The sequence below is a fragment of the Phoenix dactylifera genome, chromosome 13 (genome assembly GCF_051530095.1).
Source record: "Phoenix dactylifera cultivar Ajwa chromosome 13, Ajwa_hap1_PhDact_Kaust_v1.1, whole genome shotgun sequence".
Classification (NCBI taxonomy): domain Eukaryota; kingdom Viridiplantae; phylum Streptophyta; class Magnoliopsida; order Arecales; family Arecaceae; genus Phoenix; species Phoenix dactylifera.
The window spans coordinates 5,789,697-5,803,122 of NC_143202.1; the positions used below are offsets into that span (position 1 = coordinate 5,789,697).

Genomic DNA, 13,426 nt, shown 5'->3' on the forward strand with positions numbered 1-13,426 from the left:
ATTGGGAGCCTTGGCTTGGTCAAGGCTTGGCCAAGTGTGTTGAGGCTTGGCCAAGGCTTGGCCAAGTACGAAGAGGCTTGGCCAAGTACGAAGAGGCTTGGCCAAGGCTCGGCCACCCCTCCAGGCGAGGTAGTTGGCCCGGATCTTGAGTTGGACCGTTGCACGACCCTCCTTTGGCATCATCCGGGCACGGGCTCCTCCATGGTTGTGGCATCCGACGGTGGTGCATGAGGGGGGTCCGCAACAGGAGAACGCGCGCGGACGCGCGAGCGGAGAACGCGCGAGCGGAGAACGCGCGCGGACGCGCGAGCGGAGAACGCGCGCGGACGCGCGAGCGGAGAACGCGCGGACGCGCGAGCGGAGAACGCGCGCCCGCGCACGATTCCCCGCGTAGGAACCGTGCCCACGCACGATTCCCCGCAGGGAATCGCGCCCGAGCGCGGTTCCCCATGCGGGGCACCGTGCCCACGCGGGCTGGCAGCCCGCGTGGGGGCATTAAATGCCACAGAGTGGCATTAAATGCCACTCTGTGGCATTTGATGCGGACGCATCTTTTTTTTAATTGGAAAACGCGCGCGCATTTTCTTTTGTTTTTTTTTTAAAATTTCCGCGCGCGCATGGCCTCGCGCGCGCAAGTGGTGACTGATTAATAATTAAGCTTGCATTATGCAAAGAAAGGATGATTCATATTGCTTACTATGTCCAAATAAAATACATATCTTATTTTTAAAATTAGAAGAAAATGGCGCAGAGGATTTTAGGGCAAGAAATGCTGAACCGGCCGATTCAGCCAGTACCGAATCGGTCCAGTCTTTGATCGGCCCCGTTCGGCGTTAAAAAAAGGTACCGACCCGTACCGGCTAGGCCAAATTTTTTTGAGCTTTTGAATGTATGAACCAGGCCGAACCAGTAGGACCAATTCGGTAGCAGTTCAAACCGATCCAATGGTCGACCGATACCGGTTTTGCGATCCTTGTTTTAGGGTGATCTTCTAGCTCATCAATTGGTGGAGACAGAATTTTGGTCGATTTGGTTTTATCCAACCTACCTCTATATTTTGCACCATTTTCCTAGGTTCCAAATTGGGTAATCAGAATGATTGCTAAGATATTAAGATCCTACTTTTGGAAGGAGGATTTTTCATGTAGGACAACTTGAGGGGAATGGCCTGCTTATATGTCAATGGACCTCATAGAGAAGGAAAGTCATGGAAATATAGACGAGTATAGAAGAGTAGAGAAAAGAAGACATTAAAGAGAGAGGAGAGAATGAGAGGAAAACAAGACAGAGAGATAGGAGAGAAAGCAACTCTATTCAATACAAGACGGAACTGCTTGGTTTGGGGCCCACCGAACTGCTTGGTTTGGGGCCTACCAAACCGAACAAGTGGGGAACTAGGTCGATTTGCCGGTTCAGTTCGGGACTTGGGCTAAACCGGTTTGAACTGAGCAGAACTGCCCAACTCTATTCAATACCAACCAAGGTTCGCCATCTTCGTACCAGACCCCGTATCGGTGCCACATTAGCACTGTATCAGTATAGTACAGTATAGAGTCTACCAGGTACTAGTACTGAACCGATTTAGTATAAATATGCCTCGCACCGCCCGGTTCGGGTCGATATGGCGAACCATTGTACCAACCAATAACTAGAGCAAGAAAAAGTATTGGGAGCCTATCTTGGTACCGGGTACATATTGTACTATAAGAATTGTATCACATTGAACCAGTCACTTTTGAAATGATTGCCTTATACTAGTTTTGTGACTTTGAGAGGGATGAAAGAGGAGAAACAAATTTTCGTTCTTAACAATAAACTAACATACAATACACAATTCAAGTCTATCTTCCTTAGCTATTCATACTTCATAGACTATATTTAAAGCCTACTAAAAAATTAAAAAAAAAGTAACTTGGGGACCTAGTAACTTAATGGCTAAGTTACTTAAAGGTCAAGTAAACTAATATCCATGACTTTCATTAAATAATAAAAAATAAACTTGATATATTGATCAATTTTGGATTGCCAAACAACTTTGATGCTCCAATATGTTTCGTTAACGCTCCTAGCAGCTTGTAAGGTGATAAATCATCATACTACAAAATTTGATAAATGAGCCAAGCCCTTGTCTCCATTATACAGTTCCATTGCATGGATCTTGTCCTTGAGATCTTAACATCACTTGGGTGCTTGATCCATGTTTTCCTTTTCTTATTTTTCTTCGTTTTTTCCTTGGGTGTTCCAATGCATTTATATCTTGAAAAACAGTTGGGAGCCCAGTTTTAGCCATTGGAGAGGTTGAACTAGCCATTAGAAGAGAAAAGAATCATTTTGATTTTACAAAAAAGGTAGCTATTATAGTTGTTAGACGCAGACGAGTCTACTCAACTTCTTCAGGGGTCAACTTGACTTCTTTAGGGCTCAACTCCTCTTTTTCAGGGGTCAACTCGAGAAAGCGCTTATTTTTAATGCGTTGCCTTTTGCCTGTGGTTATTGTGAGGTCAACTAATCTAGTCTTTGAGGTTGACTTGTCCATGATTGGGGCCAACTCGTTATCCTCCAAGGACGACTCACGAAAGAGCTGAATTAATCAGCTTTTGATCTTTTGCCTATGACCATTCTGGGGTTGACTCTTGTTATACAGGGGTCGGCCCATGGTCTTCAGGGGTCGACTTGGCTAACCAGAGGTCGACTCGTGAAAGCATGCCAGTCTTTGTTAATATGTTGGGGTAAACTCTTGTTCTTCTAGAATTGACTCCTGAAACTGCCCAAAATTAGGTCTTTTGGTTTAAATTGTGGACATTCATGGATCGGCTCCTAGTGTTCTTAGGGTCCACTCTTATATCGGTCTTCATAAATTTGAGTTACATTCTTCCACCTTAAGTATTTTAAATTGATATAATCTTGGTTTCTTGTGAGCATTTTTGCACACTCTAAACATGCGATTAATCATTAATGAACTTTTTACTCAAATTATTTGTATCATCAAAATGAAGTCTTTTGGGTCAACAGGGAGGGATCCAATTCAACATTAAATCAGTGCAAACAGGGTAGTTCATGCCGGTTCAGCTCCGAGCCACTTGGTTTGGAGCGCCATGCACTAGTTCGGGTGCTCAATTTTATGGCCAAACCGACTCGGTTTCTTGGCATTTCAGTTCGGGGTGGTACGGAATACTATGCTCTATACAGCTTGACTCAATTCAGATCATCCAATGAACAAAAAGTGAGGCGGCCACGGGATACCATGGCAGGGTCAGTTTTGTCAAGGAAAAATATGGGGAAAAGAAAGTTTGGTTACTTTTGAGTCCAAATTCAAGCCAAATAAAGTATAACCCCTCCCTATTCTTCTTTGATAACTTTGACTTCTATTAGCTTGAAACGATGCCTCATTTTCTACGTCGAAATTTTGATATCATAAGTTATCTAATTAATATTCATGAACTTGTATTTACATGTTCCAACTTGAAATTCATTATAAATCATTTTGCAATAGAGTTTTTGTTTTCATTGGACATATCTAATGAATGTTTCATAATGACATATGAGATTCTGTATTTGTAAAAATTATGACATACTTGGAAACTATATCTAGACCTATGGTTAGCTGGTACATTTTCACCTCATTCAAATCATCAATTACAAGGCATTTAGACATCTAACCAAGTATATGTTGGCCTGTACAAATTATTGATGATAATATGTGCCAACCTCCTACTCGGTGCTATATACCAACCTCATTTGAACTATCATCTATCAATGACGATATGTGGAAGCTTTTAGCCATGTGGACATTGAGGATATCTACGGGCTTATTCAAGTTATCGTATGTGTGTGTGTGGCCTAGTCTGCATTAACAATAAGAATATATGTAGCCATTAGGATATATTTGAAGTGTTATTCTATGTCAATTATATAAGCTCTTTTCCTAGAATTATGTGTCCTGATCATCAAACAATATCTCAATTCCTACTAGCAATTCTGATTTTCTTAATTCATTATAAAATTAATTGTTTAAACCTCTGCTTGAACTTTATTGTGATAATTCTTCATGGTAGATATTTATATTTTCTATTATACAGGTCATTTATTCTCAATGCAAATTTAAACCCATCTTACAGTGATTGGTGATAACTTTGGTGAACCCATTCTGAACGAAGTGTACTAGGTTCTTTATTGGTTTTATGATTGTTGTTTCTGTTTCATGGATATAGTAGTTTAGTATCATGTAGTACTGTATCTTTTGAAGTTATAGGATTATGTATAATAGGCTAGGATTAAACTATTGTAACTTTATTTTATCAAAATAACATCTGTACTTGGTAATATGCTTTTAGTTTATCCTTTAGAGAATCTGAACATATAGTTTGTTTAAGGATGGTTCAATCTTAATGTTACTTTTGCATCACGGAAAATGTGTCAGGACAAACACTCATTAGTCCAGTATCTGGAAATGTTGCTACCATCTTGTAGTCACCATATACAAATTGCAGGGAAATGACTCAAACATGCCTCAAAATGTCACTAATTGTCTAAAGAAACAACTAAAATTTTCTTATGGCTGCTATATATTAGCACCATGTTACACATCTTACGCAAATGCATATTACATCCAGTATGCACAGAAAAAAATGTCTTTTAATTGATGTCTCAGCCCTCAAGTATCATGAACAAAAAATCAATGCTTCATTAGGGCATCACATCCAGCATATTGGATAGATCATATATCTATTGAACATTGCAATTTTTATTTTGAAACTTGATACATCCGAATTGAAGTGATATGGAGAATATAAATTGTAACTTTCTAGGTATTGTTTTCCCATGTGTGGAAGGTATGCCCAAACAAATGTTGACTCCTAGTACAAGGAACTATTGACATAATTAAAAATCATTAGCAGAAAAACCTGTGGAAAATTCTTGATAGTTTGGCAAGCATGGCGCTGAATAAACTTGGCTGATGCAAGATTTTAGTCATGGACATGAAAGAATGTGCTCGTACCATTGAACTCCATATTTCAGCATGCTAAGTTTTACATGATCTGGGACTTCATGATATCCTTAATATGAAAAGACTAGTATATTAATTGAGAGAGCATTGAAACTAAGGTTCACCGTCTCGGTACTGAACCGCATACCGGTGCCACACTAGCATAGTGTTGGTATGGTACGGTACGGAATTTTTTTAGCATATCAAGTATCGGTACGCCACCCGTACCAGATACTGGTACGAAACCAGTACGTTACGATACGCCTGCAGGAAAATTTTTTCTATCATCAAAAAAAGCAATAAAGAAAAAGTAATTTGAGTCCATCTTCGTAGTAATAACCATAGTTCATTCCAAAATCCCAGTTTCATGGATCAGCGAGTATAAGCTACAGGATAAGCTTAGAGAAATGTTTCTGTCCGTTTGAACTCTTGAGCAGGAGCTTCCGCAGGAGAACAGAATAGGCATCCATTAGCTCTGTCCCTTCGCGATCTAGTGGCCGGTGAATCACTGATCAAAGAGCGAGCAGCCGCCAGGTTTAATGATTTTGTCAGCATACCATGATTGAAACTAAAAATCTTGTACCGCCCCGACCACCCAGTTCAGGGCGTACTGAGCCATTCTGGGGTCGGACCGACACAGTTCCACCTCTTGGTTCGAAAAATCCAGTAAAGCAGGGGAGAGAAAGAACGAGAGAGAGAAAAAGAAAGAGAGGGAGAGGGAGAGGGAGAGGGAGGGGGAGAGAGAGGGGCTAGGCGAGGGGGGAGAGGGAGGGATTTCAAGCCCTCGTGCCGACTTCACTTAAACAAAATTTCAAGAAAAAAATAAGTTGGATCTCTATTACGTCAAAAACAGGGGCTCCGTGTTTGTTATCATGCGGTTGGAGGAGAGGGGTCTCAAAGGCCCTCTCTCCCTCTCAGCCTCTCTCTCTCCCCTCCCTTCCTCTTGCTCTCCCTCCCTCCCCTCCTCTCACTCTCCCTGCCTCCCTCTCTCTCTCTCTTTTCAACAAAATAAGGGCTTCATCCTTGTTTCCATGCAGCCGAAGGAGAGAGGGCTCAAAAAGCCTCTCCCTCCCTCTCTCGCCTCTCTCTCCCTCACTTCCTCCCTCTCCCTCTCCCTCCCTCCCTCTCTATTCTTTTCTCTTTCCTTCCCCCCCTCCTCCACCATCTCTAGCTGTGTCAGTACATGCTCGAAATAGAACAACACGGTACCTACCGTAGCATAGTGCCGAGCAACCAGCACGGTCCTGTTACTAGCCCACACACCTTGATTGAAACAAATTCTGTCGAGATCAATTCAAATGGTTCTGAATCTGCCATGCAAAACAGTTACATGTGCGATGGTAATGTTCAATAACATGTTTGTTTGATATATTTAACATGCTATATTTTTTTAAGAAATATGAATTAAAACTTGCAATGAAATGTTCACTTTAAGTCCATGAATCATTAAGAAATCATATCAATAAATGCTTTCATCAACATATCCTTGTGTACTTTGGAGTAACAATGCATTAGTTTATACAAATGTGTGCAATACTTAATACTTCATGCAAGCAAACATAGGCATGATTAACCTTATAAAACTAGTTCATCTATGTATGGCATGTGCTATAGACATCATATATCAGATTGCCTACCATGATTTCATATATCAGGTCATTACTAAGTGTGTTATTCTATACATTCAACACTTCCCGTGAAGAAGAAAGTCTCATAGACATTGGATATGGAGGGATAATATAGTGCATATTAACCAAAGGATAATGCTAACGGCGCAATTACAATATACTATCATCAACAGCAACAAGAATAATATATTCACCCAAAAAATAACTGTATTTTATGTCTAAGCCACAAATTATTATAACAGTAGCATCTCCTACACTAAAATACAGAGCATAAAACAGGAAATTATGAGAACAGAAGGAACAAGATATGTCCATACCCTGGAGTATGTTCTGGTAAAATAATCCTACATCCAAAAATTGTCAAGGTGAAACCATTTGGCGTTGGCACCGGAACTGACTGGGATGAACTATTAACAAAATGTGGTAACTGGAAGGATGATCCTGATGGTGGCCACTTGCAAACAGATACCAAAGTAACTGTTGCTGCTATACCAAGAGTAACTGCTAATTTTGCCAGGAATGATGTCCTTAAATTGTTGTTATTTACTTCTAAACCTTCAAGCATCTGACTTATATCATCCCCTTCACTTGAAGGATTTACTCCAGATGTTGAAGCCTTGGCACTCCCAGCATAAAAATGCCAAAAGCTCTCCATGCTGGATATGCAAAAAGAAATGTCAGATATCAATACAACAGCTAATTTGATATATTCACAATACTAGCATGGAACCATCCCAAACATTAGATTACTGAAAGAAAATGGTTCAGACATTGCAAGGAAGTTTTGACTAGACAAACCCAGACATCTAGCATGCAGCAACTTTTGAAATTAATTTACCATTTAGACTATCTGATAAAATGCAAGAAATCCTCACTACCAAGTCACGTTCAGACACAAGTCAAGCAATATAGGAAACCGCAAATAAATAATTAGGCCAGGATCAAGGCATGCGGAGCTAACAGAACCGACGCACCGGTGGAGACCGGTACCGGCTGGAATTGGTACCGAACCGGCCAACCGCAAAAAAAAAAAGAAAATACGCGACGCGCGCATTCGCGTTTTAGCCACATAGTGGCATTAAATGCTACTCTGTGGCATTAAATGCCCACGCGGGGCCGCGTGGGCTCGCTGCCCGCGCGGGCAAACGCGCTCTTTTTATCTTTTCTTTTTTTTCCCTTCTTTCTTCCTCCTTCTCGAACTCTCTTCCTCTCCTTTCTTCCCCTCTCTCCTCTCTTCTCCTCTCTTTTCCTCCTCCCACGAGCAAAGAAGGGGCCGGAACCGCGAGCAAAATGGGTGATCCTCGTCGGCCCGAGGGAGGAGGTCGGCCCAAGGCCCGGTGCGACAGGTAGGCTTCTTCTCTTCTTTCTCTTCTCCTCTTTTTCTTCTTCCTCTTCTTCTTCCTCTTCTTTCTTCCTCTTTTTTCCTCTTCTTCCTCTTCTTCTTCTCCGGTGCCGGTACCGGGCTTGTACCGGTTCGCACTGGCACCAGGTTGTACCGATGCGAACCGCACCGGTTTCCACCAGTACGGGCAAGGAGTCGTTCGGTTCCGACCCCAAAAGGTTCGGAACCGAATTCTATGGTTGTACCATACCGGTGCTGGCCGGTACCAGTACGGTACAGGCTGAATTGTCGGTTCCAAACGGTTCAACAGACCCTGTCTGCATGGCAACTTAGATTATTGCCTCCTCGTCATTTGGAGCGGACGCTTTCTCTAACTCTTTGGAGTGATAGAAAGATGGCTCTTCCGCTCGACGGTCCACCTCCGCCTTCTTCTTGAAAATCCTCTCCTTTACTGCTTTAAAATCAACAAACTGCTTCTTCATCAGTTGTCGAGCCTTGTATAGGCATTTTCGGGCATATAGATCCATCGAAAAAATTACCAACTATATGCTACTTCAAACTGGTTATCCCTCCTCTCTTAAACACTGTGTTGCACTAGTTATACTTCTAATGGTCCGGTCTGATAGCATTTGCCCATGATCCCAGCCAATGTCATGCTCTGGGTCTTTTTTTCTTTGATGACTCCATTCCTGCATATTTATCAAGTACGTTAATTTATCAATTATTTAAAAAATAAAAAATAATTTACGATAAAAATAATTTTTTATCTCAAAAAATATATCAAATTTATCTAATACATACTCTAATTTATATATATATAAAATAATTTTTAAATTTAAAAATATGTTTAAATATCATAAATTTAAAAAACTATGATTTTTATCTCAAAAATTACTTCTGAATTATGTAATATGTATTATTAATTTTTTACAATTTTTGGTACTATTTATATATTTTTAATTATTTTTTAATTTAAAAATAACTTTTAAATATTAATATTTTAAAAAATTAATTTCAGTTCAGATCCATGTAGAACCAACAATGGATGCTATATATTATTTTTTTAAGCCCTCGGACATACATCAAAGGCTACTTATTTCTCAATTTTTTTTAAATTTAGGCCTAGACCACTATGCACATGATCGCATCAAAACATAAATGAATAGATACCAAATTTTTATGAAGAGTAGCTTGAATGTTCCTAAATATGTTTCTAATTTTACAGTATTTTTAATTTTTATTAATTTAAAAAAATATTCTTTAATCTAAAAATATATTTTAATTTTACAAATTATATATAATCCAAAATTTAAAAATTTTATGCCAGCATGTGGATCATCCATAGATCTACAACGTATAAAAAAAAATGTCCAAATCGAAAATTTTGGCATGCTCTTCACTTATTTTGCAATTTTTTAGCGATTTTTCAAGCCCCCACCTCCCAAAAAAGAGAGAATGAGGTAATAAAAGGAAGCACACCTTATTTAGCCTTGGCTCTTCCTTCTAATAGCCTGAATCGGTATTTTTTTGGAGTATTCGAAAAGAAAAAGTGGCCGAGAGAGCAAAATAGCTTTCAAACTGTTGTTGGACACTCGATGCTTTAAAAAGCATTAGGTATAGTCTACAGTTTTAACCCGGTTTGAAATCGGGTTGACTCGGTGCGAACCTACTGGTTCGCACCGAGTCTGCACCGAACCGACCAGTTCCGGCCGGTTCGGGCACTTAGCGGCAGGTACCAGTCGGTAAGAAAACGGTTTCGGCCAGTTCTGTATGGGTTCTAGCCGCGTAATAGGCGAACCAACCCGATTTTGCACTAGGTCGGTTCGGCATTACCCAAATCGGACGGTTCGACCCGATTCGGCAGTCCTTGGACATACGTATCACACGCTATTTACATGGCTCCGATCACAATTCACTTGTTAAAGGAGAAAAGAAATCAGAAAAATACGAGAGTAGAGAAAAAGGAAGGGCTAGGACTTGGCATACCTATTTTCTTTTTGCCTCCAAGGCTTCTTTCTGGAGTCATGCTTGTTACCGGCTCCACTACTCCCACAGCCCACTTTTTCTTCTATGGGCAAACAAGTGAAAATAATCCAACAATCTCTCTCAACTAAAGAAGATAGTCCTAGCAAATCTATTAGCAAGCATGCCCATTATTATTGCTGCCATGGGAGGCATTAGGCATGAACATAGGAGTCCTAATAGTCTTTTGGTATTTTTAAAGAGTTGAATAGGGATTTCTAGTGAGTCAAAAGAGGAGAAAAGAGATATCTGAAACCATGTAAGGAAAGTCAGGTTTAATTGAGCTGCAATTATATTTCGATCCACCAAGGGGCAAGAAAGTTGAGCTTTATGTTGGAGAAATTTCAAGTTTGCCCTCAATGGTTTGATTCAAAAACAAAATTTATTTCTAACTATTTAGTTTGTGCATGTCTCTTTACATATATATCCTTAACAATGGCACATGAGACATTGGTTGTTAGTCAAGTCAGGGTTGTCTTGCAAAACCTTGAGGATGAAATAAAATTCACAAACAATAAGACTCTAATTCATCAATTAGATTTGTTGGTGAAATAATTCATTAATTAATTAGAATTTTTCTAAGCAAGCAATTGTAACCCATATATATGTATATGTATATGTGTGTGTAAATATGGTTGATGATAGTAAGACTTTGAAAGGATTAGTTTTCTTCATCCAAAAACATCAATGAGTTAACGCTATGACATTTTCTTCTGTGCAAAGATTTTCAAAAAAGCATAGCTTGATTGTATATTGTCACAGGACCTTGACAGCTAAGGAATTATAGGAACAGGAAAGAGACTATTAAGAGGTAGCAATAGAACTAGAGAATAAAGCATGGAGAGTTCCATTGGAAAAATTCACAGCATGAATAAAGCCAATGTTCTTGAAGAAGATATCACAAATGCACAGCTGCACTGCTCAAAATAAAATCGACAAGAGAGCTTAATATAAAAATCGTTCTAAATTGCTGGACGCTAAAGATGCAAGATTTTCCATCATCATTATAGACTAAGCAGCTATATCACATGGATGGTTGATATTTGGTGCTGACTCATGTGAAAAAAGGATTTCTGATATTGATCCCTTACAGTTACACAAGGACCATTCCAACTTACATCTAAATCATATTACGATCATAACATGTAGGTCATTCCTCTGATTTTGATATCATGTCCAAGGTCAATCCATTAATTGTTAGCGAACAATGTCTAATTGATGGGACAAAACAAGTAAACCCCATGAATTCATTTACCAATGAAAATGAAAATAAAAGTAATTATGCGTAAATTTTCAATCAAGAACAACAAAGCCAAGCAAAATAAGCTGAAACAGATCAAGACAACCAGAAGTCATGAAATGAATGAACGGAAGAAAGTACCGTAGGCTACCGGAGAGGGAGCAACGAGAGATAGCAACGCCAGAGAAGCTTCCTCGTTTGCCCGTTCTTGAGACGGTACTTGTCACAGTGGGAGGTGAGCGAATTGGGGGTGGTAAGAGGGATCGGCGGGATGAGGCCTTAGCCAGAACACTAGCAGCAGGAGGAGAAGCCCGTAAAGCCATTTACTCTCTCTCTCTCTCTCTCTGCGTTGTTCTGCTGAGAGTTTATGGAGCCATAAATGTATGTGTGGGCACGGGTTGCGGGAGCCACAGATTCCCAAGCACCTCGAATCTCGCAGGCATAAACCAGCACAGACCAGGCATTCCGTCGTGAATCTTCAAGCTTCAAACGAGCGGCGGATGAGCGGCCGCTCACGGCAATCCGATTGACGGCCACGAAATCGAGACGTGGTCCTGTTTTGGCAAAATGAGAATATGCTGCGGCTTCCGAAGGATGCTGTCCTCCCAGGTGGCAGCTGCTCCAACCGGAGTTCGCGGGGACTTCCTCCCATACAGCTGTACAAAATATATAAAAAATCGGAAGAAAAATCAGGCCTAACGAAGAAAAAGAGATTTCCACTTTTTCTAGGGCCAACGTCGCACCAAGGAGACGCTTAAAAGCTGTATGCTTATCGTCCAAATGTACCGACAAATATCCTTAATATTGTAAAAGACAGTGGTTAACTAAATTTTTTCACCAGTATTTTTTAATATAGTACTATTTTTTGTGGTTAACTTAAATTTTGACAGCATGGTTTACGTCATTTAAAAGCCAACCAACGGAGTGGTATTGCCGTCTTTTTACCTTCTGAAAGCATGCATGTCTGCCCTTGCCAATTTGTAGCTTGGACTGCACCGTGTATTTCGCAGCTATAACTTTCTCATTCAAATTCAAAAGAATAATTTATAACATATTAGAAAATTAATTAGTCATGAGCATTCAATTCCATACGTACTGATTATATATAAGGATGGTAGCCCAATTTATAATGATCCGCTTTAAGCAACTTCTAGCATGATGCGAATGGATTTGGATTATACATGAATCAATATGTCTACATTTATTTATTAAATGAATCGGATTTAGGTTTAGATCTTTGACTGATGTAACTCATTTTGACCCTTTTAATAAATCGGTCACTCACCTATTTAAACATTTAAAACTTGTGTAATCTATTTAAAACCTATCTAACCTATTTTTGTTCCAATTAATCTGATCCGCTTAACCTGTTTAACCCATTTAAATCTATTTAATATGTTAAAAACTCACTTAACATATTGTTTGCAATAAAATCTTCCATTGAGGGGATGGATGGCGTGAGCATCGTCTTTGGCTGGTTTATGCGAGTCTATGTTAACCTAATGAATTGATTTTGATGAGTACAAAATATTTCAGTATGATACTAATGATTTTATGTTCTTCGAGTAGTTAATTTATTTTATAGGGAGCTCAATAAGTTTGAAAGATTAGAGAAGTATAAAGAAGCCTAGAAGAACAAATCTCAAAATTGGAGAAATATTTGAAGTATTTTAGAAGCTTTTATAGCAAAGGAGTTGGTCCCATGTGAAGAAGAATCGATCCCAAACTTGTAGAAGTCGACCCCAAACTTGTAGAAGTCGACCCTAGAAAGCTATAAACAAAAGATAAAGAATAGTGAAAATAAATCATTTGCGAGTCGACCCAAGCAGATCATAAGTTGAACCTTAGTGAGCACGAGTCAATCCCAGAACAAGTTGAGTTGACTCCAAAATGGTCGCAGATGAAAGACAAAATGTAGTAAAAATGAGCACTTTCTCAATTCACCCCTGAAGAAGAAAAGATAACCCCTGAAGTTCACAAGTCAATAAAATTAGAATGGCTCTATTCACTTTCAATAGCTATTTCAGCCTCTCTAATGGCTATAAACAGTTTTCCAATGAATTTTTAGGGTATACATGCATTGGACCACCCAAGGAATTGAAGGAGGAAGAGAAAATAGGTGAAAGAAAAAAAAAAAAGAAGAAACATTAAGTGAGAGCTTTAAATATCACATCTTTCACATTACAAGAGCATTAAGTGCAGATCTT

The 13,426-nt window shown here is 39.5% G+C and overlaps 1 protein-coding gene across 6 annotated transcripts in view; it reads right to left on the bottom strand.

The window, feature by feature from the left end:
• Positions 1-11,932, bottom strand: part of LOC103697102 (uncharacterized) — a 67,878-nt gene extending 55,946 nt beyond the window's left edge. For 3 of the 6 annotated variants that reach the window (XM_039118838.3, XM_039118839.3, XM_088710032.2), the window contains exons 1-2: positions 11,361-11,932; positions 6,933-7,271 (exon numbers count right to left, since the gene is read on the bottom strand). In XM_039118838.3, the coding sequence (XP_038974766.1) occupies positions 6,933-7,271; positions 11,361-11,542 (521 nt within the window). In that variant the 5' untranslated portion in view covers positions 11,543-11,932. The remainder of the gene's footprint in view (positions 1-6,932; positions 7,272-11,360) is intronic. The other 3 variants (XM_039118837.3, XM_088710033.2, XM_088710031.2) reach the window with 3 other exon arrangements.
• Positions 11,933-13,426: the final 1,494 nt, after the last annotated feature.